Source organism: Corapipo altera, unplaced genomic scaffold (assembly GCF_003945725.1).
Source record: "Corapipo altera isolate COAL_440 unplaced genomic scaffold, ASM394572v1 0, whole genome shotgun sequence".
Classification (NCBI taxonomy): domain Eukaryota; kingdom Metazoa; phylum Chordata; class Aves; order Passeriformes; family Pipridae; genus Corapipo; species Corapipo altera.
Genome location: NW_020884872.1, coordinates 58,781,182 through 58,808,109, shown reverse-complemented (window position 1 = coordinate 58,808,109; position 26,928 = coordinate 58,781,182). Strand labels below are relative to the sequence as shown.

The 26,928-nt window shown below is 37.9% G+C and overlaps 1 protein-coding gene across 2 annotated transcripts; it reads left to right on the top strand.

Moving 5' to 3' along the window:
- The first annotated feature begins 670 nt into the window (after positions 1 to 670).
- DNAJC15 (DnaJ heat shock protein family (Hsp40) member C15) lies at positions 671 to 26,680 on the top strand. Of its 2 annotated transcripts, XM_027649603.1 has the most exons (6): positions 671 to 830; positions 7,913 to 7,964; positions 9,696 to 9,769; positions 16,907 to 16,983; positions 18,842 to 18,912; positions 22,071 to 26,680. In XM_027649603.1, exons 1-6 carry the CDS (start codon positions 729 to 731, stop codon positions 22,139 to 22,141), a joined length of 447 nt encoding a protein of 148 aa, XP_027505404.1. In that variant the 5' UTR covers positions 671 to 728; the 3' UTR covers positions 22,142 to 26,680. The 2 variants fall into 2 exon arrangements, with proteins under 2 accessions (XP_027505404.1, XP_027505393.1); XM_027649592.1 differs by lacking the exon at positions 18,842 to 18,912.
- The last annotated feature ends 248 nt before the right edge of the window (positions 26,681 to 26,928 follow it).

Below are 26,928 nucleotides of genomic sequence, written 5' to 3'. Positions count from 1 at the left end.
AAGGTTAATGAAATGCTATATATGGTTAACTCACCTTTATGGTACTCTAAAAAGACACTTAAGAGATGCTCGGAAGAGCAACTGTCATTTGAAAAAGGAGATAAGGAGAGCAATACTTTTTGTCCAGTCACACCGTTTAGCAATCTGCAGGTGATTCAATTCCATCACCAGTACGACCAGGTAGGAGACAAGGAAAACCAGAAAAAAGGGAAAAGCTGTTCTGGTGCTGCACTGGAACGGGCCTGAGCATTTTACAGTTTGCGCTGCGGGACTGATGTTGATTGACAACTTCTGCATAGGCAGGGATCAGCTGAGGGAGGTTTTCAGAAGTGATACGAAGTGTCAGCATGTTCAGAAAATCAAAATATAAACACAGTGAAACATATAGACACCAACTTAAGTGCAAGCATATTAATATTAAAATGCATTTTTAGTGGTTTTTTTCCTCAGATAAATTTGTCTTTATACTTTCCTTTACATGTTCCCCACCCCGCCTAAAATCCTGTATTCAGGAGATGGAAACGAATCATTTCCGTGCGGCCCGAGTGTTTTCTCTCCTCCTTATCCTATTTTTTTTTTTTAATGCATAAATTATCTCTTATCCCTCCATTCCGCCTTATTCCTAGGACGTGAGGCTCCGGCCTCAGCCCCGCCCCTCGCGCGGTCCGTCCTGCCGCGCGGTTTGTCTCTCCGGCCGGCCCGTAGCGCCGACTCCTCGTGGCTCCATCATGGCGGGCGCTGCGGGCTCTGACGAGGGCCTGCGCTACGCCGAGTACGCACGGGGCCCTACGGCCGCCGGCAGGGGCCAAACCGAGCTGGACCGCGGGCTGGTGAGCGCATGGCGGGAGCCCCCCCGCTCCCGGGGCCAGGAGGCCGCAGCTGCCCCCCCTTCTGACCCAGGGGGTCAAACGCGCCCGCGAGGGGACGCGTGTGAGCGCCGGGACAGAGGGGCGTGATGGCGCTGCGCGGAACAGGCGTCCTCCTCCAGGCTGGGCTGGGAGAGCGGGTGGCGGTGTCCGGAGGGAGAGGGCAGCGAGGTGCCGCGGTGCCGCGGGGGGAGCTGCAGCATGGGCAGCGGTGTGTCGGCCTGCCCTTGAGGGGAAGGGAGCGCCCAGGATTCGGGAGTGCTCGTGGTCGGGAGGAACGGCAGGAGTCGGAGGGTCCGCAAACAGTCAGAAAGTTTTATTAGCAAGTTTCACGATTGGCACGGACATTGATGTGCTAAACCTTGACACCGCATGGCAGTGGGTTTTTGATAAAGGGGTAAGGTGAAAAGAGAGAAAGAGAGAGATGAATTAGAGGGTAAGGGAGGGAGAAAGGAAGAAAGAAAGGAAGAAAGAAAGGAAAAGCAAGAGGAAAAAAAAGAAAAAATAAGATCATCAGTCCTGGTTCCAGCGTCGGTCCAGCTGACGGGATGTTCAGGGTCCTGGGGATACCACCTGGGCTTGGTGGAGATACCTTTTTATGGACAGGTTTCCCCACCCTGGAGACAGGTTCCTCGCTTTCTATGGGAACTAGTCATTATGTGCAGCCTGTTCTTTTAGATGTTTCTGGAAATGAGTCAGGGGGCTTCAGGGCTCTTGAGTGGTCTTGATCCCTCCCTAAAGTCCATGCCCATTTCTTGGCCTCTTTCCCGTGCTTGTGCTGTGCTGTGCTGTGCTGTGTGTATCTCCAGGAAATAGAACAAGGAAAAGTGGTACCTCCGCATGTCCCCTTTCTCTAGTCATGTCTTGTTCTTTTCCCACAGCGTATTCTTACCGACAGTCCTTGTCTGTTACTACCGCTAGTCCTTGGCTGGCTCCACAGCCATCCAGCTGTCAGTGTTTGAGACGTACACGTTGGCCCTTTCTGGGATGCTACAGTTGGGGTATGTGGGAGCACTTTGGCCTGGACGTTCTCAGGTGTGAGCAAACAAGGCTGAAAATTTTGTTCCTCTGCCATGAGGAGGTGATGTGATACCTGTGGTGTTTTCACCCACTGTGCGGGTGTTGTTATTGCAGGTGGGTTTGAGTGTTGATGGTTTCATAGAGCTCTGCTTCAGCAAAGTAATTCTCACCTGGTACTTTGTGATGTGGGAGAGTCTGGGTTAGTCTGGAGTGGAGGCAAAGTGCCTCTGAAGTTTCCTATGCTGTACTGTGCTCTAGAGGGAAGGGTGATGGGACTTTATCCCAGTCTTTCATTCTGATCAATTCAATTAGTTCATGGAACAGTGAATTCCCATTGGAAAAGAGAATTGGAAAAATACATGGATCACTGCTTAAAGCCCCAGGTGGTGAAGTTTTCACATTTTTAAAATGGCATAGAAGTCATACTTACCTTACTTCATTGTGTTGTCGCTACAGTATTTTTACTTTTTTAAAATACAGTTTTAAAAATTACAGTTCTCTAAGTCATTTATTCATTGTTACTACAGTCTAGGAATTTGGTTTTTTTCAACAGGAGAGTCTTTCTATGTATTTAGTGGCAAGCTGTGTAGTCTTAAGAAGCTAGCTCTGAAACTCATTGTTAACACAGTCATTCTCCCTTTCGAATGCTAGCAGGGAATTCCTTGTGAATTTTGTCGAGTCTTTGGACCCTCTTACCTGTCTGGGATAAAAGTTGCATCTGGGGTTAGCATGGCTTGCCCTTGTAGCCCTTAGTATTGTCACATTTTTAGTAAGGTCCAGAGACTGATATAGGTCCTCAGAGGACTAGAATCTGGATTACTGATGAAATTTATTCTTTAACCAGGCCTTTCAGTGGAGAATGCAGTGGTTTTTAGGCATATCTACATTGTAAACTGTTAGCATACAGAAGCTATTTTAGAGTTTGTCTGGATGGTGTTATGTACGTAATGGAAGCAAGAACAGCATACATAATGCATTCACAGTTAAGGAATTCAGAAGGAGGTAAGTTGTGTATAAACAAGTTCTAAAATTTTGCCAGAGAGAAACAGCAAAACCAACTGTAGTGCTGTGCGTCTGTTCCTCTGACACCCTACAGGGTAATGAGGCCTTCCTGCTCTGGTGCAACAGAGCAGTCCTAGGAGAAGCAAAGTCCAACAGCAACATCCATCTCTTGGGGCTGAAGGAGCTCTGTTCAATATCCTACCCTGAATCTTTGTTGTGAGTTATCTGGGATATTAGCTGAAGTCACTTGTTCATGGTCACTTTTATTCTCGAAATTGTTTTACAAAAGTGTTCGGAGCGATGGAAGAGCAGCAGTGGAAGCATGAAGAGTCTGTTCTCAAAGATAACAGCAAGAGGTCATGTTAATACATACTCAAGAAGATTGATTTGAATACCTTATGGTGATGCTTCTGTTAGTGAATCTGTTTGCTCTGGTACAGTTTCCTGTGAAAAACTCTGCAGTCTTAGCTTTTTATACGAATCAAAAAAATTGCTGTAAAATAAATTACACAAATTGACATAAAAATGGTGTCAGTATGGGGAACAGCATCTACCTGAAATTAATTTTAATTCACTGTTGGAAGGCAAATTAAATTTCATAGGAAGGTAAGATTGGAAGGAAAACATTAGATTATGAAATCAAGTTGGTTGCAGATAACTTATAATATAATCCCACTTCGGAATGTTTCTGGCTCTATATAGAGTAAATTAGGTGGTTTACTCTGAAGCCTTATTCTATCTTTTGTACCAAATAATCATTTATTTCAAGCCAAGAATTTTTATTTGAGGGATGATTTAATTTCATAAATATTTTTGTATACTTGGTTAGTATACTTGTGTATCCTACTTCTTAGTAGCATACAGCGCTAAAAAAAACCCAAACAAATCAAACCTTCTTAAAATGAAATTTCTAGTTAAGCAACTTACACTTGTGTGTTTATTTAAATGTAAGTACATAATTCCTATTTTACTGCTCTATGACTAAGCATGGATTAGTTACAAAATGCCATCCAACCCATGTCAACAAATTATTATTTTCTCTGTGCTTTTTATTTTATTACACTGCAGGTTTCCAAGGCAAAAGACTGTAGAGCTCTTGCTGTGTGTCTGAAAGCTAAGTTATGAGGAGAGGAAAATATTTTTCATTTGATCAAGAAGGATGTTTTCACTGGTGGTAGAAGAACCGGTGTATAAAATCCAAATTCTGTGCAAGCAGATATGTTGTAACGTTCCTACAGGTGACTCTTGCAGCCCATAGTCAGATGTACTAGAGAGTGCTGAAATTTGAAAGTGATGCATTTGAAATTCTTTTGTTTATAAGGTTTTTTCCCTCTTCATAGGAGAAGAAACCATAGTGCTAAGAACGACATGAGAACTAACCATATTTTTTAGGTATGGTTAAGCTAGCAGAGCACTGTGGATTAGAAATTTGCAAAAATAATATCTCATTCTTCCCTTTTTCTTCTGCTAAAAAGTTAGGACCACTGGAGAATTAAGTATTGAAGGAATTAAGTTTTCTTTATCTAAGAGGGTTTATTACTGAAAACTGAACTACACAGTAAAATTAAAACACTGAGATCAGCAGAATAGCGTGGGATTGATGACTAACCTTTGGGAGCCGATTCATTGAATAAAGAAAGGGACAGATGTTACTTTAATCTTTTAGTTCTTTATTTTTCCCTCTTGGATCTTAACAGAATGCTTTCATTTAAAACCCATGTCTTGGAAGTTTCTTAATGGCATTTTTGGAGTGGTGGGAAGGTCAATTCTGCCATAATTGAAAGTCAGTGTGTATGTATTTATTTATTTATCCCTTATGAGTCTGAAATAAAATGCAATTTCAAGCAATAGGAGACAAAAAATGATTGCAGTGGTAGTTGTATTAGCATGCAATAAATTAACTGCTGCCTTCCACAGTGGTAGTGAGTTGCTTTCATTTAATATTGACGTGAAAGGAGTGCATTTAATTAAAGCTTTGGACTTTGCATTTCAAAGCACCAGGCTAGCCTTGACTGATTCATTTAAATACACAGCTGAGTTAAGTGAGCGTGGAAAAGGAAACTGAGTCAAGCTGGACTTAAAGGACCTACTGGTTAGTACTTGAAGTTGCCACTAATTTTATGAGAGCCCGTGTCAGTAAAAGACAAACTGTGCAATCTGTCTAACAGTGATTCCAATTCATTTTTTGTCACATGGGTATAGTTAGGATATGTTCACACTGTAACAAACATTCAAGATGGGTTGTATGACAAGTTATCACTTCTTTGCTACTGTGTGGCAAGTGACTCTTCTGTAACCTGCTCATAATGCAAATAATTACTGATTCCTCCATTGTTTCACGCAGTTGAACTGCTGCTTTCCGGCCATAATTGACAGAATCACTAAATATTCTGAGTTGGAAGGGACCCATAAGGATCATTGTGTCCAACTCTTGAGTGAATGGCCCATACAGGGATCAAACCCGCAAGCTTGGCATTATTAGCACCGTGCTGCAACCAACTGAGCTAATCTTAGGGTCATAAGAGGAATTACTATAAACCAGTATTTCTCAGATGGCTGTACCTCACTTCAAAATGTGGGCAGTCTTTCATGCCTCTCTGACTTGAGCTTTGTATCACTTTTACAAAGGTTTTTGGTTTGTCTTCATCTCCCTGTTGATCCTGCATCCTGCTCCTATTCTAGAGCTGCTGCCACGCTTTGTTTTTACCTGCTATTTTCCAGGCAGCACTCTTTCCTCTAAGTGCTACTGCTTTCCACTGAGATTGAAATAATGCATCCCAGCAGACATGGCTGATTCTGTCAGAGGCCCTCAGGGGTCTCTACATAGTGCTCTCAGATTACTGGGCAAACACATGCTATTTCTGCACTAAACTGACTGAATCCTGGTATTATTTATTAGCCCGTTCTCTGTGCTTGGCCTTACCTGTGATGAGGTGTCTGCTGCTAATGCCTTGTTGCAACCTGTACATCTTTTTGTAAACTGCTGACTGAAACCACCTTTTCGGTGACAAGGCAATTATAACTTAATCTGGACAAGCACAGGCTAATAAATATTTTTTTTTGCCAGTGTGATCTATTTCACACATTGTTGAGCTCATAATTGACTATATCCACTTAGTAAAAGATTCCTGCCGTCACTCTGAATCAAAGTCAAGGAAACACTTGAATATTAATCTATGGTCACAAATCACATAACAGAAAAATATAGAATTGCTATAGGGTTGTGATATTTTCAGAAACCTTGTGGCTGGTTGTGGTTCCTGCCTAAACAGACGAATTAGAGGAACCTTTTAAGGTTCAAATTTTGGGAGCCTGTGAAAACTTGATTTGTGAGAAGAAATTAAAGGAGTTTTAGTTTAGTGAGCTTGACTATTTTACATCTTGTACCATGTAAGGTAACATGCTTAAGTTTTTTCATGGTCTAAAGATTAAGGGAAATTTGGTGGAACCGAAAGGGACAACAGACATAAATCTACTACATTATTTTTACGTTCAGAAATGGATGGTGATAGCGAGACTGAAGAGTACACTGAAATGGAAGAGTTCTGTTACTAAAATGGGCTAGACAGGAAGATTATTAAGGCCAGAATTCCTCCAGTCTTAACTCTGGAGCTTCAGTATGTTTAGTGAGTTTTGGTGGCTTTTTTGTTTGTTTGGTTGGTTGGTTTGTTTTGTTTTGTTTTTTTAATTAATAGAAACCTCTAGGCAATTGCAGTCTTATGCAAATATCTAGGACAGTCCCCTCAGGTAGGTGGGAGGTAGGTTCTTAGTTATAATCTCTGGGATCCAGAAGCTAGATATAGAGGAATACAGCTGCTTCTGGATGTGCTCAGGGCAGGCTACAACTTTTTCTGTACTGAGCTCAGTACTACAGGCTACAATCACAGCCGCTCTCCTTCAGAGCCAAAGCTGTAGGACCCACTGGGTGCAATCGGTGCCTGCATCTTGTAGCTGCCTGTTTGTGGGCAAAGTTTTCAGCCCATGTTCTAGCCCATACTAAACCAGCTCTAGGAAGGCTTTAAAAACATTATTTCCAAACTCATCCCTTACTCCCACCCTGTGTAGAAATGAGATTGGGTACAATTGAAGACAAAGAATTTTAGCCCCAGGAATCTTAGTAGCAAAGGCAACTTGGCTGCAGATCCAGTTATTAGGGCACTTGCGTTGAAGTTTGAGCTTTAAGTCTTTCTGTCAGACTTGTTTGTATAAAACGTATAAACCAGTTACTGAGTAATTGCGGAAGTAAGTCATATATAGAAGAGACAGTCTGGTGATAAAAGCGTTTTCATTGTCATTATGCTTTGAATTCAAGATAAACAAGCCTAATCCGATTTCTCAGGTTTCCCCGGGAAAAATACAAGGCATTATTGAACTGTCATATGATAAGACAGGTAATGCCACAGATGACTATTTCATTTGTTTCAAAGATTATTCGTAGGCTTTTCAGAAATGGAGAGCTCGTTAGCCTTCTTGAATTCTGCAAACATGTGAGAAGTCAGTCCCTTCTTCAAGGTTTGCCTCATACCTTTCATCAGCATCTTGATCAGCGTGGGGATACTTATTATTGCCCTTTTTGAGGTGCCTGACTTTTTTTCAAACACTGTGGAGGAAAATACATACACCTGATATTGGAGTTTTGAGTTAGCTCTTTATGTTTTTGTAATAAACAGGTACTTTCTGTTACATACTGTGTTGAACTAGTCTGCACAAGTAATTTCAAGTAATCCTGAATGGTTGTCTGCCTTGTGTTTTCATCATTATATACTATAAACTGATTTCAGTGTATGTTCACTGATTTGCTAGTGGGTAGTTCCAAGTTAAACCTGATGTGTTGGCATGGGTTAATGAGTCTGAACTATAAAAATCTAATGTAGCCTGAGGAATACAGAACTTACTTTCATCTTTCTTGTAAATTATATATGAAATGTCCACATCAGACATCAGAAATACTTGTTAAAGTAAAAGGTGCATTTATATGAAACTAGAGTTTGAATGTAATTCTGATTCCTGTTTTTCTGCTTTAGGCCAGAACTATGATAGCAGTTGGACTTGGTGTTGCAACTGTTGCATTTGCAGGTAAGCTAAATTACCAGCTGAGTGTGGAACTCTCACTTGCAAGCTGCTGTTTCAGAAAGGGTTAATGAGATTTTTATGGGTATAGTGGAAAGTGGAAAGGTTGCTTGAGAGTGTTTTGGAGAATTGTATCTGGTTATAGTTCCTGCCCTTTCAAAGCCATATATTCAAAAATTCTTTTTGAAAAGTAGAGAAAACAATTTTATGGACAGGAGCTAAAATATTCCATCTGCTTTTTGTCTGCAAAATGTAAGGTGAAAAGTTTACTTTATTTACTTAGTAACACATTGCACCGTGGGGGCTCTTTAGTACTGAAGAACACAAGATGATCTTGTGATGTGAAGGTGATGCTCAACAAATTCAAATAGAGAAAACCAGAAGGTTTAAGTGACTACAGTGATTTATCAAACTAAACTCTTTCCATAGGACTTTGTTTATTACCTAAACTCTTTGCATTTGGACTGTATGTTACTCTGAAAAATAGGTTCTAGTCTGAACACAGGGCATGAGTTTAGCATGATTTATTCCCTGGTTTACTTGGTCTGGATAACTGTCCATTCTGGGTTTGAAATACCCTGATTGACCTCTGTTGTTTTCAGCATACAAAAGCAATGTGTAAGTGCATGCACCAAGAACAGATTTAATAGATGAACAAGTTGCACAAAACTTAAGCAGGTGTTTGGTGGGTTCAGTTGTGTTGTTGTGATTAGAGGAAAGAAAGACGATCTTTGGTGATGTACATCCATTAAGCAGTTGGTTTATGTGCTTTTATAGAAGCAGAAGAGGAATGTTCATAGAATTTCTTCTGCTGGTTGAGCTGAAGAATCAATAGTAACTGTCAAAGTAACAGAAAAAAGAAAGTGAGGTAACAGTACATCACAACATTCCAACAGAGATACTCTTAACAGTGTTTTAACTTCTGTGTTAACATAGACACAGTCTTAGATCACAAAAATAACTTATGGACACATTGTGTATTTTAAGAATGAAGACAAGATGCTATTTGAATGAAGCAGAGCCACATTTTATAAAAAGTTTTTCCAGTGTGTGCAATAGTAAGTTACGTTGCTAATGAATAGTTAATCAAAGCATAATTGGGGAGAGGGGATTTATGGGGAAAATCCTCCAGTAACATGGCATAAATCTTGATTCTGAAGTTGAATAGACCTACTTTTTACTTCTGAGAACACAGTCTAATAGAGTGCCTTCTAGCCTTTTCTAGCTGTGAACATCCACTACCAGTGAGGAATTGAATGGCTCTGAATCCCAGAAGATCCTCTCTTTGTAACAGAATAAAAAATGCAGTACTTACGAAGTGTGTGATTAAGCACACAGCATCACAACAAGAAATGTGTAGTACATAGATTTCTTTTGTTTGAAGACATAACCTTTGAACAGTGTTTAATTAATAATGTGGATCCAAAGCTAATATTTCAAACTGCCCTTTTTCTTAAAGTTCACAAGGCAGATATCTTCATTTATCATATTGAAATGTATTTAAATCTATTTATTTAGTGAGTTAAATAGTGAGTAAACAAATGGATCTTTGCAGTCCATGACTAGGTGTTTTGATGAAGAAATTAAAATTCTTCTCCTTCCTCTCCAAATAGTTTGTGATTTTTTTAAAACCAAAATTTTTTCTGATGTAAGCTGAAGAACATAGGTTGGAGGGGGTTTTGTTGTTTGTTTTAGTGAGTATTGGTTATAATTTCATTTAACTTCCATCTTTTTCAGGTCGTTATGCTTTCCACCTTTGGAAACCACTGGAGCAGGCAATTACAGAGACAACAAAGAGGATTTCGACTTCTGTAAGTTTAGATATTACTTTATGCAAAATGTATGATTTTGTATTTCTACTATTCAGAAAGGAGACGCTTTAGGTTAAATACAGGAAGTGCCACATAGTTTATTTTTTACCCAGGATAGGGCTGCTCCCTACGGTGTATGTTCTGGTGTATTGTCTGCTATATTTTTAATCCCTACAGAGGAAGATATATCAAAAGATGTTTGTAAGTTTGATAAACAGTTGTAGTTTTTCTGCCGATGTTTCTTGCTTTGGAACCCTAGCAAGCATATGATACTAGTAAGTGTATGATAAATTGTTGAAGCGTGCTGTGAGACAATTGGTAATTCCTAAAGATTGTAAAGTGGTGACATGCAGTTTTGTTTCAAGAAGCTAAAAATAAAAGAATTTAGTCTTTTAGATACAGTGTTAAAGGTCAAGAAGACAAATTGATAAACTTCTAGGAAAGGTTGCCATGGAGATGGGGGAGCTTGTTCACATATGAGTTGTCTTTTTTTTCTTCTCCAGCTAATTTGAACTTTTAACCAAGTTTTTGTTCTTTGATTTTGCCTTATATATATTTAAAAATATAATTATAGGGTAAAAAATCCAGAGGTAGGGTGTTATGAGAGGAGCATATGCAGGGAATATTTGAGAGCATTTACTTTCTGCTTCAGTGGCTATGTTTTCCTCTGGTAAATAAATACATATGTTCCATTCCTGTTTGATTAAAGTGATTCCCAGTGAGGTAGGTGTCTGCTTGTGGCAGTGTGTTCCTTCAGAATTCATAGTCTCTGAACTCTTATCCCAGCAAAGGAATACAATTCCCCTCTTCATGCTGATGTGTGAGTGTGATCAGGGAGTAGTTGTTGCAGATTGAAAAATATATTCAAGATGTTTTTTTAAAAACCTGACCATTAGCATTGTACCTACTAATGTTAGGCCGATTGCAAAACAGAGCCCATCTAGACAGACACTGTGGTCCAAATTCATTTGCCATCTGTCTTTGGTGTTCCTGTGCTGAAGGGGCAAGCTTGATCAAGACAAGCTTCCTGGGGAGGAGAAGACTCAGCTGTCCTCTTGGGGCTAGTTCACATTTGTTCTTCACTGTGATGTGTGTCAGCCAAAAATGGTGGTCCTGGATTTGTTTTTTGCTCTCTGTCCCTCTATTGCATTGCTGTTGTGAGACCAATGCCAATTTTTTTTTCTTTTTCAAAGTAATCTTTGAGAGATTCCCAGGTTGCCTGCCAAGACAGCAGAGGGGACTTTAGGTACTGTGAATTAAATTGTTTTCACATGATACAGATACAGTCTGACTTGAGGGCTTGCTAGATATATGTAGCAGTACATGTGGCTTCAGAGTAGGGAGTACTTCAATCTTCACTTTCCCTCCCTTCCTAGCAGTTATACTCCAGCAATTCTTTTTCTATCCATTTTTAGATATAGGCTAGAGAATCTAAATTCAGATGTGTTCACATAAGAAAGCAGGCAGTGACTCTTTAACACATTGAAATATGACATCCTACTGCACTGAGAGGTATCTGTTCCTTGAAAACTGTACCCCTCAGTACTGGCTGAGCCAAGTTCATTACATACCTATCTCATTTTTACCACAGTGACTTTTGAGGCCTGCAGAATTCGTGAACAACTGTAAAGAGCAAACCAGAAACTTCTGCATTCTAAGTGTTTCTAGTCCCTGGAGCAGTATCCTCTGTCTTCCTGCCTTACTGCCCAGAATTGTGTGTTGATTATTCCAGCACAGTATCTCCCTTCTGCTATTCTATTTTTTAACTTGAAAATACAAGTCTTCAGTGTAAGATAAGATCTACTGAATACAGTAAAAACTTTCTTCCTGTTTGCTATTAACTGTATATATTTGTCAGCTTTACATTTGTGAGGATAGTGATAGTATTTTTCTTCGGCAACTACCATCCAAGTTTAAGACCCTTATATAGTTCTTAGCCAAGATTATTTGATTTTTACTAGTCTACAGCTACTACTTTCTTGAATTGTATTTTTTTAATGTTTTTTCTTCTCCACCTAACAATCAATAAAGAAAGTAGAGAAAACTTTAAATACAAAGGTTCTCTATTTAAGTACTTGTTGTCCAAGCTTCTTATTTTAACAGCTTTACATGATTTTGTTTTCGAAATTTGAAGCTGCTGAGTATAATTTGTGAATTAGCACTTTCATCACATTTCATGACAGCATATTACTCTTTAAACTATGCTAAGATATCAACCAGTTAGCACTTTTGCCTGTGCTTACTGGAACGAACATCTTGAGACCTTTAGTGTCTAGGCTTTGCTGCTTTTCTATGATGTTCGAAGGCATCTAAGTTGGTCACTGTAATTTCCAGTGGTTATTCTAGCTTTCTAGAATCAAATCTTGTCCTTCATTGCCTTTTTTTTGAGTCTGTGAAGTAGCAGCCTATTCAAAAGCTATCTTATTCTCTTAGTGAGCCCCCACTCTTCCTCCCCCATTTACAATTCTTTCCCTCCTTTTTTTGCAGTAGAAGTCACAATTCATGTTGGTCCCTCCCAGTCACACAAGATAATACAGATGCTATTTATTCTTTCTTCCTGCTCACTAACAAATGACTTCAAAAAGGTCAAGTTGAGCAATTATGAAGCGATCATTTAAAATGCTGCTGGCTGTATCTTGAGTATTTGACACTTCTTATTTACTTACCTAAGGAAGTAGCATGAACAGTCAACAAGTGCAGTCATCTTTTAGTCAAAAATATTAAGTAAAGGCAAGTAAAAGTGTTATGTTTTATTCTGAATTTTTACCTCTCATTTAACTTCAGCTAAAAGCAGTTACTTCATATTTAAGGATATATATTTGTAAATGCTGTTGTAATTTAGCCTTGAAGTTTTCTGCCATTTTTATTTCAGTGGAGAAAGACATTAGAGGAAACATTGTCATTTCCCCTTTATGAAAAGTCATAATGCTCACTTCCAGAGAAATGCTTTTTCAGTTTGAACCTAGCTTTGTCACTGTCATCACAAATGTCAGTGACACTGTTTTGTTTCTGTGTGTAGTGGCAAGAGTCTGTTGCCAGTAGAAGGTGCATGGCACTAAGTAGTAGTCAACTGGCTTTTCTTCCTCAGAATAAATGCCATTAATTATAATGTTAATATGTCCTTAATATGTGAAATAAAAAGGCAAGTATTTCAGTAGCATTCATTACTTTTCTCTGTTGAATTAATGATATTGAAGCTTGATAGGCAGATAGAAAGATAGGTAGATAGATAGATAGAACAAAGATATTGAAGGCAGAAACAGCAATTCTAGGCCAAATGAACTGTCAAAATACTCAAATCCCACAATCCTGAAAATTCTGTTTTCTGTAAGAAAAGGATGTCTTCTCTAGCACTTTATTAGACTTTTGCAATATGTTTCCCTTATTGGATCTGATTCTGCTCAGACTCATAGAGTTCTGAATTGAGAGGTAAGGGTAGCAACCATCTCTCTTGTTCTTAATTGAAAATCAAATTTCCAGAGAACCATTTTATTTTTTTTTTCCTAACTAAATTTAAGGGAGTTGATGTTAGCAAAATTGTACTTTGTATTATAGAACAGCTTCTAAATAGTTTATTATTATAGTTTGGGTTTTATGTTTGGTTTTTTTTCTTCCAATGTTTTTTACCTTTTCAATGGAGGACTTTATTGGTGCTGGAACAACAACATACTGAGTTTTCAGAAGAATGCACTACTCCATGTAATGGTCTCAGTTTTGGTATTTTCAGTCTCTAACTGGCATGAAAACAGTGATCATGCTTTTCCTATGCTGTGCCAGAAAAAGTATCTTGAAGATGTTCATCATCCATACGCATTGGATTTTCCTAGCTGATTGCTTTTGTGAAAATTTGCAAGACTGAATACAGATTTGCAAAGCAAGTGCAGCCATTTTCTGTCCCTCCCCCTGCCCAAACCTATTAATAGCATTTGTTCAGGAAGGAGAATTTGCTTACATAAGTTGCTAAGCAGTAATAATTTGCAAGAAAATTAAGTAAATTAAATGATAGCCTCCCCTCCCCCCAGATAGTACAAAGAAATGGAGAGCTCATTTCAATGATTTTTTTGGTACTGAATTTTCTTTGCAATTGCTAGAGTTATAAATAATCAAGTGTCTAGAGCTGCCTGCTCACTGAGGAATTCTCATAGCAGAAAAATATCATTACAACCATTACTTAAAATTTATAACTAGGAAAAAGTGCTTTAGTTTGAGTAGCATGCAAAAGTTGTTTCATTAGAGGAGTAGAAATTTGCCAAGGTGTTTCCTAAAATGAGTGCTCAATGGTTCTTCCCCTTTTTTGTAACCAGTGGGAAAAACGGCTTTTATGTTTGATTTCCTTTTACTATCAATTCTGTTTAGGATGAAGATTTTAATTTAAGAATTGATTATTAGAATCATAGAATCATGGAATAGATTGGGTTGGAAAAGACCTCCAAGATCATCAAGTCCAACCCCTGATCCAACTCCAATTACTATATCATGGCACTAAGGGCCACATCCAATCTCTTTTTAAAAACCTCCAGGGAGAGGAGGTTCTTGCTATATCCTTCATTTCTTGCTATATCCTTCATTTCTGAGGAAATTTTTTTTTTTCCTTGAAGACCAGTTCATCAAACTTCTTTGTTTATGTATGAAAGGACACAGACACCAAAATTTCTTTTTTTATTCCTCTTGGAAGTGAACCAAATCAAGGCTTCCTGAGGTTAGAACAGTGTCAAGAAAGTAGGCTTTAAAAACATGAAAAAATATCTCTGAATGTAAACCTGTAGCTGTTCCTCCCTATTCTTATATTTCAAATAGTATTTTAGATGAAATCTACCAAGAACAGAGACAAGCTGTGGTAGAGATAATTCAAATATTGCTCTTCTCTACGTGAAAAGTGAACCAGAGTTATCATGTGTTAGACTTGTGTATCAGAGTTGAAGGGCAGAAAAGAATTAACCTTTTCAGGAAACCATCTGTACCTAGACTGCTTTGGGAGAAGCTCTAGAAAAATCTTTCAGAGGACATTAAATTGTGCTTTTCTCTCCTGGCTGTAGTAGTTTTTTGGCATCATTGCAAATTTCTGTGCAGTTCCGCCTCCTCAAAAGGGTTATCTGTTGACCATTAAATTATTAGCATCGTTTCCTCTCAGAGAATCAGAGAAACCCTGTGTGTTCCTTCATGTTACATACTCTAACCTGTAATGTCGATGTGCAGTGTTACAGACCTGGTTTGTGTTACCCTGTAGCTATAGAAGCGGTTCTGCAACAGATTTTTGTTGTAGGCACACAGTGTCCAGAATTACTTCAGCTTTGATAACCTGCAGTGTTACACTAGTGGTTGTTTTGCGCATGTTTTGCGGTGGAAAGAAGGAAGGTAAAATTAGTTTTGGATCATAACAGCACACGAGAAAATCTTTTCTGTGGCTGTATGTGACTTTATGGCAGCAATAGGTAAAGTATTTCTGAACGACACTTTTGAAAGAATGTCTCTTCTAAGTTTAATTAAAGGCTTTGCTTAGATTTCATGGACAGAGCCCTTTAAATGCTTTAATGCTTTTGAAATTACATAAGAGAGTTTGTGTAGACATAAGGCAAAATTCTCACTGAATTTGAATGGCTATATTTAATGAGAAGAGTGTTTTATTAAGGGCTGGGCATATTTTTCCTTGGGGGTAAAAGGAACACTTGAAAATAACCTCAGCTCTCATGCCCAGACTTCCCTTTGATAGCAGCAAAAGCTTATTTTTCTCCAGTTGATAGGTTTTGCATTGAGGAATAAGAATCAGTCTTGTTGAGTGATTTCTGTGTGCCAGTTCCCCTAGGCAGGCTGTCTTGGAGCTACATGTACTGCCTCTGGGACTTAGAGAAAGGTTTACTGTGAGATCACTGCTAGCCATCGGTAGTGGTTCAGTAAATTATTTTTTTAAAATTTAAAATAGATCTATAATTGACAAATATGCCTTTGACCCATTTCTTATGACTGTTAAGTTTTGTAATGTTTTACTATTATCTCTGTCTCTTTTTTAAAATGTTTTTTTGGTTTTTTTTCCCACTGTTTTTTCTTCCGTTCTTAAAACAATGGATAAAGTCTCACATGACAAGAAGTTTAAAAAAACTAGCCTCAGATCCTGTATCCAATCATTGTCAGTCATTGGTGTCAAGGGAAAGATATAAAGGCAAAAGTTGGTTAGGATTTCAAGACAAGAGGACATGGTCTCAAGCTGTGCCAGGGGAGGTTTAGGTTAGATATTAGAAAGGGTAATCAGACACTGGAATGGGCTGCCCAGGGAAGTGGTTGATTCTCCGTCCCTGGAGATTTTTAAAAAGAGACTGGATGTGGCACTCAGTGCCATGGCCTAGTAACCGCAGCAGTAGTGGATCAACGGTTGGACTTGATGATCTCAGAGGTCCCTTCCAACCCAGCTGATTCTATGATTCTATGATTCTATACTTTACTACTTTCCAGTGTTCTCCAGCTCAGTGATTTTTCTGAAACAGAGGTTGTGACTTTATGCTAAGCCTTTTAATTGTTTCTTTTTGTTAATTTCAGGGTTTCCTTTAAAGAACTCATGATATATGTTTTTTAAGTAAAATTCCTTCAAGTGGAAAAAAGATACTGCCTTCTCATCAGTACATTGTATTTATCTGTTCTTATCTCTGTTGTTTTTACCTACTGTCTTTGTAGAAATATTTGGAGTCATTGTCATTAATTTCCTTGGATGACAATACTTGGTCATTTTTCATTGTGATGGTACCACCTATGCTGTCCTCAGCAAGTCTCCCACTTTCCTTCCCCTGCCCTCCCCAGCACAAACACTGTACTACTCTTTGCTAGTATGTACTTTGATTCTGGACCTTTTTGCCTGGAGGCAGGATTTTAATGGTTGTAGCTATTAATATATCTTATTAACAGTAGAAGATTGTAAAAACATAGAAAGGAATATTTTGAAAACACAGTTATTTTTAAGTCAGTTTTTGCATGTGTTAACACTCAGGAGAAGTCCTTTCATATTATCTGGTTTGCAGTCATTCCATGCCTTTGAAATAAATTATAGATGAATTTAATGCTCTGAATGAGGTCATATAAATACGATTTAGTTCCTGACACCTTGTACATGAAACTAATTATTGCTTTTTTTCCCTTTCTTCTTTTTAGAGTTTTTCATCATACTATAAAGGAGGATTTGAACAGAAAATGAGTAGGCGAGAAGCTAGTCTTATTTTAGGGGTAAGGTAGGTGCGTTGCATCAATGTTTTAGTTTAGCAAGTATTGAATGAAGGAGATGCATGTTGCAAGAATGTGGAATACTCATGCCGAAACCACGTAAGAGACTTTTTCTGTAAGACTTGTATTGGCTTATAAATTATTCTAATATTCTTCTTAAACTAAAAAGCAAAGAATAAAATGCACATGAACCAAGTGATTTGTGTTTGTACTGGAGGCATAGTAACATACTGCAGTGGAGGAATGTTCTTGCTGTGCCCTGAGTCCCTTTCAGCAGAGCCACTCCCCAGCCTGGCATTCCCCAGCTTCTAGAGCTGCAAGGAACAGTTCCTTCCCAAGAACTGAGCTCTGCGCCTGTCCTTGAGGAGTTTTGTGAAGGGTTCCTATCACCCCACTCCTGCAGCCTCCCCAGATCCCCCTGAATGTCAGCCCTGCCCTCCAGCATACTGACTGTTCCCACCAAGGTGATAGACTTCTCAGCCAGTTGATGTTGAAGGCAGCATGACGTTGGTGTGACTCAGGTTGTGAGTCAAGGAAAATGTGATTTTGACATTATATATTTTTTTTTTATAGTCATTAAGAATTTTTAGGGACCAGTCTAATTGTGGGATAAGCAAAATCTCCTAAACCAAGAAAATTTAACGTAAACCATTTTCACATTTGCTTCTCAGAGCAGACCTGCACGATTTTCTGTAATATGCAACTGCCACTTTTCCCCAGTTGTGCTTTGACCATCAGTGTTTCTAAATGCGGTATATCAGCTTTCCTTTTTATTATTAAAAAACAGCTTTGCAAATCAAAATATAGATGATTATTATTTTCAGTTGTCTGACAACAAATCGTTTCATTTTTGTATTTATATGGTTCAAGGCCTTTCACCCTCTGTTTGATTCTTACTTTCTAGTCTACTTTGTGTTCCATTGAAGTATTCTTTTCTTATGCAGTTCTGTGAACTATTTTTGCAACATACCCTAATTTCACTGTGACAGAATAATAATTAGAAAGGTTGTTTACCTCGGGAATTTAGTTAGGCTGATACCTTGCATTCAAACTGTATCTACAGAAAGATTAATTAATTGAATCATCGCTCTGATTAAGAAGTCACCTGAAGTGGAAAACACTGATTCATTTCTGCATACTAACAAATTATAAAAAACTAAAGCATTCAAACTGTCCTTTTGCAAACGATAGCCCTGCTGTGTTGGCATACTGCATCCATAAGTGGTTGTTTGTCTGGTAAGGGACGTATTTAGTTTAGGCCGAATACATATTTCCTTCTGTCATTGAAGGAAACAATATTATGTAGGTAGCACCTGTAAATCAGCATATCCCTGAATGTAACACATTCAATGGCTTTGCAAAAATAACAACATGCAGGGTTTTTTTCAGGTCCCAGCAGAAAGAGAAAATATTTATAGCAGCTATAAAAATATTTACAGTAGAACAAAATGCGATAATATTAAATATTTGTTGTTTTGTCACTGGTCATAAAAATATTTATTTTCTCGGAGCAAGAATTGTTTTTTCTGCACTTAATGCTAGAATAACCAACCAGGTACACCCTACAACTGCTGGGGCTTTCATTTTTTTTGTTCCACCCTCTCAAAATACTTTATTTTAAATGAGTGGATGCATTGTGTTTAAAAAAAAACCTAAAAGATATTTGTATGTGTGAAATACACAGGCTTTTGAAAAATGTGTCTTACACGCCTTTGTTATTGTTACTCCCTTAGAGATGCAGTTTAATGTTTTGTCCACAAGATGGTGAAAATTTCAAGTTATAATGTTTTTGAAGCCAGTATAAACTGTTAATTTTTAGCCTGAGCGCTTTCGCATTTCTGGTAAGCACTTATATTTATTTTGCAGTCCGTCTGCTGGCAGGGACAAAATCCGAATAGCCCATAGAAAAATCATGATTTTGAATCATCCTGATAAAGGTAAATACTTATTACTCTTCTTAACGAGGGCTGGAAAGGAAGAGGTTTAAATGAGATCCTTTAAGTTTTCTGACTGTGTAAATAACATTGAGTGCAAATGTTTTTTGTTTATTTATTGACTTGACCTTCTGTGTGTCTTCTCTCAGATAAACTGGGCTTTATGAACCACAGTTTTACTCATCTTTCTTCAATGTTGTTTTCTGTACTTGTACTACTTCAGTTAAAACTATGATCTCAGGGACCAGCTCACCACACTTGGCAAAAACTTATTCAAAAATAAGCTGTAAAAATTTTACATTATCTAACATTCCTGTTTTGAACTGTGATGGACCAGTCACATGCATGAAAATAACTTTCTGTGGGGAAATGTTCTGCAGTTACTAAGTACATCATTGATGAATTTCAGACTTTATGGAATTCACTTGGAAAGAATGTAAAGCTGGGCACTGTTGCTTTACTGGCCAGGTTTTTAATGTAAATTTATCTTAGAGAAAGGCTATTATTATAACTTTAACTACACTACAGCTGGTTGAGAAAGAAAGCCCATATGTTCATTGCTGTTTCTACTTTAAAATAACAGATGGTGAAGAGTTGCACTGTATTTCAGAAGTCAAAAGGGGAAATTGGAGGGGTTTTATATCTTTTTGACAGAATTACAGGGCTCCCTGCCAGCACCCCATTTTAAGAAAATGAAAAGATAACTGTGACCACTGGCCATGGAAAGTGTTCAGTTGAGTGTTTCTTTTCTGTCTTCACCCCTCAGTTTAATTTTAAAGTTGTCCTGATTATTTGATTTCACACTTTCATTTTTTACACTTTTTATAATGTGTAAGCTGCACAGACATAGGAAAGAAATTCTCTTCTGCATTTCTAATATATTATAATGGTCAAAGGCCTCTTAACCACCAGAGTACCTATTAGGTCAAAATTTTTTAATGCTGAACTTCCAAGTTTATTGTAGCAGTATTTGGAGATGTGGGCCAGAAAGAACTGTGAATCTCCATGTGGTTATTGAGTAGACCTAAAGAGAGAGTTCCTGTTAGGAAGATCCTAATGACCCTAACGAAGATTTTAGTGACTGCTCTTACAGCTGTAATGCACCTGCAGCTGGGCACAGCGTAGGTTTGGATGGATGTGGTGAGCCCTCCTGCATGGTATTAAGATGGAGCATTTTCTCCAGGAACACCAGTTGAAGGGATTTGTGCCTCTGTGCTGCCCCCGAAGCTCTTCTGGCATGGCTGTAGAAAAAAGGCTTGTGTAATATGTTCAGCTGCAGAGCAAGGGCCTGGAGTAATCTTGAACATGAGGCATCACAGAGAGACTTGTTTGCTTGTGTATAGATCTTGATTTCTTCTGGCTGTGGGTAGCACAAATGTGCTTTTAAAAACTATATTCAATGTTGTAATGTCATTTTAAAATAATATTTAACCAGCTGGAGTTGATAAAAGAAAGGTCATTAATTACAGATTTTTTAAGTTACGTATGTTACTGAGATCCAAACTCTTGAAGAGAGAATTATTAGAAGTAAATAAATATATAGAAATTTACCTAATAACATCCTCAGTGAGTGCTACTAAAACAGTTGCTTATGAACTTTTACAGTTCAAAGTGTTTTTATATTGATATATTGTATAGATATATTGTGTTGTGTATTGTGTTAATTTATCAGTTACTAATTTTAGGAAAGAGTATTTCTTCACAGAAAAAGAGGAAGAGAGAAGCCTTTTGGACTTGCCCTAATTATAAACAAACACTTAGGCAATCATGAGATTGAATTTCCTCTCATTGGAGGGCTACAAAATTAATATGGCACTTAAGGATGTAAATGTAGTGAAAACACTTCTAACAGATTTGAATTTACTTTAAGATGCTGTACTTTAGACAGATAGAAAATCAATGCACATTTAAAAATTACTTGGAATACATTGTTCATTGCAGGTTTTTGTCTTTACTGTTTGTTTGATCCTCTTATCTACTCTTTGAAAGAAGCAATACTCAATGTAGTAAATCCTATTCCTTGCTAAAAGCTACTTGATTTAAAAAAAGGGAAAAAATAAATTCTTTTTTAGGTATCCAATTCGTTACCCATCCCTTACCCTGCCTCACTTTCCTCCAGTGTGTCTTACCTATTAAGGCTACATTCAAACAAGACCAAAACATGAAAAAGATCTTCATTACTTTTTCCAGTTGTTTTACTGCACCATGAAATGACTTTATACTGATTTGGATTCCTGCAGGATTGTCCTAAAGAAGTCTTTAAGCAAGCCTTGCCTTTTTGTCTTTATTTATGTATGTCTACAAGTAGCTCTGTATGTTTCGTCTATCATTGTCTTTTCTGATTAATAGAATGAATGAAATGGTGAATGAAAAATAGGTTTGAACAGATGCCTTGGAAAAGGCTATTCAGTGCACAGTACTGCTGGAATCACATTCTCACGTAAAAAATATAGATGTGTAATAGTAAGTAATAAGTTACTGATACAGACCTTGTAATGTTGTTTTTGGTGACTGTAGACAGATGGTTGGCACTCAAGGGGAGAGTAAAAAAAAACCAAACACAAAAAGATTGCTGAACTGTAATCAGATTGTTAGATGGAGCGTAAAGCAATGACAGTGTTCAGGACTAGAAGTTAGAAGGCTTACCATGTTTAAACAGCTTTAATGTGATGATTTCTGGCTGGTAATTTTAGGCACCCAGCGCAGGAGAGGCTTGCGGGGGAAGGTGTGCATGTGCACACAATAATTCTTTGTCAAAATTATTTTAAAATTTTCCTTCTCAGTTTTTGGGATAAGTGGAAATACTAGCTGTTTGGTTTGAGTGAACATTTAAGACAGCTGACCTTGCGTACATTTGCAGAAGCATCGCACTGCAGGTCTAAATCATAGTGATGTAAAGTGTTTTCAAATTTCAGTCTTCTCTCTGAGACAAAATGTTCAGTGTTGTTCTTCAGTGACTTCAGTTTTGATTACATTTCTCATGTTTCCTTATCAATTACTTTATTTCTTATCAATGTAACTTATTAAGCAGTTGTATCAAAAGGATCTGTGTAGGAAGAAGGAGCTAATAAAAGTGAGTAATAAAGGAATGCTGCAAGTGAAGTAGTTTGGTACTTAATACTGATGTGTAAACAGTATTCCCTTTCCCTTTCTCTTCTCAGGTGGATCACCTTACTTAGCAACAAAAATAAACGAAGCAAAAGACTTGTTGGAATCCAGTGCCAAAAACTGAAATCCGAAGGCTTGAGTCAGAGGAGATGCAGCAAATACATTGCACAATGGCTTTCATGTCTACTTGCTCTGCACAGTTTCTTATTCATATTTATTGTCATAATTAAAATTTTAAGATGATCTAAAGCAAACTGATATCTTTTACAGTTATGTAAAGTTATGTACAGTTATGCTCCTGCAAGGAGCATAGAGTTGGACGTGATGATCCTTATGGGTTCCTTCCAACTCAAGATGTATTATGATTCTGTGTCAATTTTAGTGTATTTTTATTGAATCATTATCCCTTACAAACTTTGAAAAAGTTCTCGTACTGTCTGGGGTTTTTTTTTTGCAGAAGTAGTTGCTTCTTTCATTAAATTTTGGATCTTTTAAAATAAAATTCAAAAATTAGTCTTAAATACAGGGTTCTTCATTAATGAAGAAACAACTCTATATTTAGAGAAAATCTGTGACAGTGTGATGATTCACAGGAAATATGGCAGATGTTGTACAAGTTTCCAGCACCACCGTACCCTTGAGTCTGTTCATTGTGAAGTAGTAGGGTTTGTTCATGAGTGTGGTTTGAAAGCTGCAACTCCAGACAAAAGGACTAATGGGACCACAGACTGCAGTTTTCATTAACTGTATATATGGGGCTTGGAGCTATGAAGGAGAAGATTCTTGGTTTTGGTTAGTTCTTTTGCTTATTAAAGGATCTCTGAGATTGTCAAATAGTTATTTAGACATGCTTCAAGTCATAGAGTATGTTTACTCTGTAGCAGTTGGGATAGTGCAGGGGTTTTCATAGCAGTGGGCCTGAAGAAGGTAGGTCCATGTGGCGTGGAGTTGAGATGCATTTTATTGGCTGCAGTTGTCCAGATCCTACACCAATCGTGAGCCTGGTGTAGGACTGACTCAGCAGGGAACAAACGGGAGGGTACCTGCTTTGCATATGGCTCTGGGTGCACTTCCTGGCTTAGTTGTCCAGTAATGCTTACATCTCTGCATTATGCTTCATATCCCAAAATATATGTACATACTTCCATACATCCATACAACCTAACGCTGGCTTTGGGGAGTGCTGAAGTCATGGATCTCAGACTTTAAAGAGGATAAGTTTCAGCTGGCAGCTGGGAGTAGGTGCAGTTTGGGGCACTTGGCTGCTACAGATTCCTAGCGGTAAATTGTCTGCAGATGAATTAACTCTCCTAAGAAGATGATGATGAGGTGAGACAGTATAGTGGATTCAGTGCAAGACTGAAAAACTTCCTACTGTCCATTCAGGCTCTGTCATTTGAGGTACAACAAACAACTTGAAATGCTACAAATATAAAATTTAGATATTCCATTTTCTAGGTTATTTAGCCAGAGGTAAGTGGCTAAGAGCAGTTAATATGAGGTTGAATGCTTTAATTATTTATCCACCAGAACATGCATTTATAGTTCATCCTGTGGTGGCTGTCTAGATTATATGGATTTTTCCTTGAAAGGAAGAAAGAATATGAATTATTTTTTACCAGGTTCCTGAGACTTTGTCACAATTCCCTTACTTTCATTAAAGGGAGATGAAAAAATTTTTAGTTGATCCTAAAAGGAAATACTAATTTCACGTAGTTTAGAGACTTCATTACAATTAGAGTGGCAAGACACACGACACAATTTGACTGGATAAAACAAAAAGGACTGTTGGGAAAAACCTACCTGGGAATAGCATGCACTGACTGTATGAGTACTACACTTGCATCATTTAACTAATGCTGTAATACAAGAAGCTTTAAAGAAAATGGTTTATTCCTATGCAGTAGCTTTAATTGGTTCTTGTTAAAGGAGTGGCCATCAATTAATGCACATCGAAGGTTAGTCACTCATTTCACTGGTATATCAGTCTGTATTAGCAAAAAATGAAATCATGACCGTTTTCATTTTGGGAGAAGTGAGATGGTGGGGGTCCTTATTTTCTAAAGTGGAATGTGTATGTGATATGAGTCATTCTGCAAAAGCAAAATTGATGTGAATGGTAGGTAGCAAAATCATTCTGTCTGATGATTTTGAACTGACTAACTGTTGTTTTTGTATGATTGCCTTTTTGTTTCCTGAGTAAAATGAGGTACTATTCTAAAATATCAATTGAAACAAATGCATTAAAGATGGCTACTTGTTCTGTTCTTTAAAATGAACTTCTCATGTCTTTGTAAGAAGTAAAGGGTTGGGTTTTTTGTGAGATTCTGTTGCTGATAACTTCATTCCTCATGTAATTATTTGTACCTGATTATTTTGGATGAAACACATTTTTTCTGACTTTATAAGGGAGATTTTCCTTCTTAACAAAAAGAAATAAAACCAAGTTCTAGTTCTGCTTTCTCCGTTATTTTCAGAGCAGACTACTGACCAATTAACAAATTTGATGTATTAACAAATTTAAAAATTCAGCAAATTAGCTGGCCAGTCCTATCTCTGCAAAATGCTGTGAAATTAATGAAACTAATGAGTAGCAGTTGTGAAAGCATCCCTGTTGTATGTCCAGTGCCATAACTTCACACATACAATAGCATATTTTTTCTTGTCTGTTTAGTCGCAAAACTTGCTTTAGCTGCTAAGTGATGTTTGGAAGGATGAACAAAGGACAGGGAAAGGCCAATCTTGTAATGCTGCTCAGTTTGTTGTCACTGATAGTCAACATGGCAGGCTAAGGAATGCCTTTGGAGTCTGCTTTGCAGAACAGCACTTGGATTGATGCTCAGCTGGGCTAGGAAGAATATTTCTAACAGCATAGCCTGGTAATTTAATCTTAAAAATATGCAGCCTCTTGAGACTATTTTCTTTACTTGTCAGATGCATAAGCTTTTTATGTGTAAGAAAAGTGCGTAGAGGTTGATTTATTCTCGAGCAATTTCTGTCCATCCATACTACTAGCAGCAGGCAGACTCGTTTTTCATGTGTTGCTTTAATGTTCAGAAAATGTTCATCTGTAACTTCTTAGCTTAGGAATTCCCAGGTAGTTTTCCCCTTACATGATAGCCAGTCCCAGTTATCCTCTACAGCTTTAGAAGTCAGGCAGGACTGAGTGCATTTATTTGTCATTGCTGTGGGTGATTCCCAGTTTATTTAATGAAGCAGAGCTTGCTTATCTACCTGGTTTTGGTCTTGGTCCATGGGAGTTTTACTTGATACTTCATTCTTTACCCTTGATACAGCAGACTTAGGCAGGTCCACGAAAAGACCCAGTAAATCCAGCTATCCGCCTATGCATAAGGGCAACTTGCAAAACTTGCTGGCTTAGGGTGGGACATGGGTAGAATTGAGACATAAAAATAAGGGCACAATTCACAAAACCTTTGCCTGATCTCTTAGGTAATTTTAAAGGTAAAAATTTACTCTCCTATGCATTCGGATTTTTGTTTTTGTGTAGGTGTAAAACTACTTTCTTCTTGTAAAGTCTTTGCTCAGTTCTGCACTTATCCTTAGATCAGCAGATTTGGTATCTGGTGTCTTTAAGTTCCCTGAAAAGCCTGATCCAGTAGCTGTGGTTGTCAGGTGCCTCATCAGCCTTGGTGTGAAAATCCCAGTATCTGATCTGCTACTCAGATGAGACTGGTGATGAAGCTGAGATGAGGAGGTGATGGCACTTGCTGTGCTTCTTTCTGGAGCTGCCCCTTGCTGCAGCATGGAAGTTGATAAAGCCTGTGAGATCCCTGGGCCTGAGTGCTGAGCTCTGGTCAGCTTAAGTCCTTGAAATGATGTCAAAACAACTTAAAGAAATTCACCAGCTGAGGTTATTACTGACTTCCTTAGTAGCCTCACTTCCTGCATGTTGGGCTTTAGGGCCTTATCTTAATTCACACTCTTCTGTGAGCTTCTGTCTGCCAGTCTTTCTGACTTTGACAAGCAGCACGATAGATTGGCACTAAATCACCAGGAACACTTTCCAGAACTTTTTAGTTGAATGATGACAAAACTATTGTGTTCCTTGGGTCATAAACAGCAGGTTTTGTTGTGTGGGTTCAAAGGCATATTTGTGAATTGGCACCTTGACCAGGACAGTCTTAGGACTTTTTAACTTTGTCATTTCAGCGATTACTTTCAAGCAACAGATTGTGTGTGTATGTACACGTGTATGTAAGCACACACATGTTTATACACATACACGCTGCTTTTCAAGATCACATGTGGAATTTTGCATCTGTACTGGGGCACACTTAAAAAAATAATGGTTTTCTTTCCTTTATTTATTTATTTATTTATACTTAATTTTCCAAATCAGATCAAGACAGCAAATATAATGCCAAAGCAAATTACAGGTCTTAATTTAATTATGTTGCATAAATAGGAAGACAAGTAAAAAAAAAGTTTAAACAACACACACCACCCCAGTGTCTCCAATTTATCCACTTTATTGAGTTTATACTCAGTTTTACTCTGGTATAGGATGTAGTTATGAATATTTTAAAGAAAAAGTGGCACTTTTCTTATATCGTCATCATACTGTATTTGTGCAAGAATCATGTACCCAACTTTTTTTAAATGAGGCAAATATAAAATAAAAAATGGTAGAGCTTTTTGAGATGTTGCCCAAACAAAGTTTTCTATTTACAAATGCGTAAGATTGCAGCTACATTTAAAATATGCTTTTATATTTTAGTCTGGAGGCATTGAGTAGGAGGGAGGGAATTTTAAATTGTTATTTGATGTCTTAGTGATTGCTAATGGTTCATGAACCATAGAGTGAGAAATTCCTTTCATGAATAACTTGAATTGTCAGCCTAGGTGGCAATACACCTACTTCCTTTATTACTAGGAAATCACAAAACT

What these genes read in the sequence shown, in the direction of transcription:
- DNAJC15 (XM_027649592.1), top strand. Translation starts at nt 729, where the DNA reads ATGGCGGGCGCTGCGGGCTCTGACGAGGGCCTGCGCTACGCCGAGTAC. An exon ending in CCGAGCTGGACCGCGGGCTG is followed by an intron (nt 831 to 7,912) that starts GTGAGCGCATGG and finishes TTTCTGCTTTAG; the next exon opens with GCCAGAACTATGATAGCAGT. An exon ending in TGCAACTGTTGCATTTGCAG is followed by an intron (nt 7,965 to 9,695) that starts GTAAGCTAAATT and finishes CATCTTTTTCAG; the next exon opens with GTCGTTATGCTTTCCACCTT.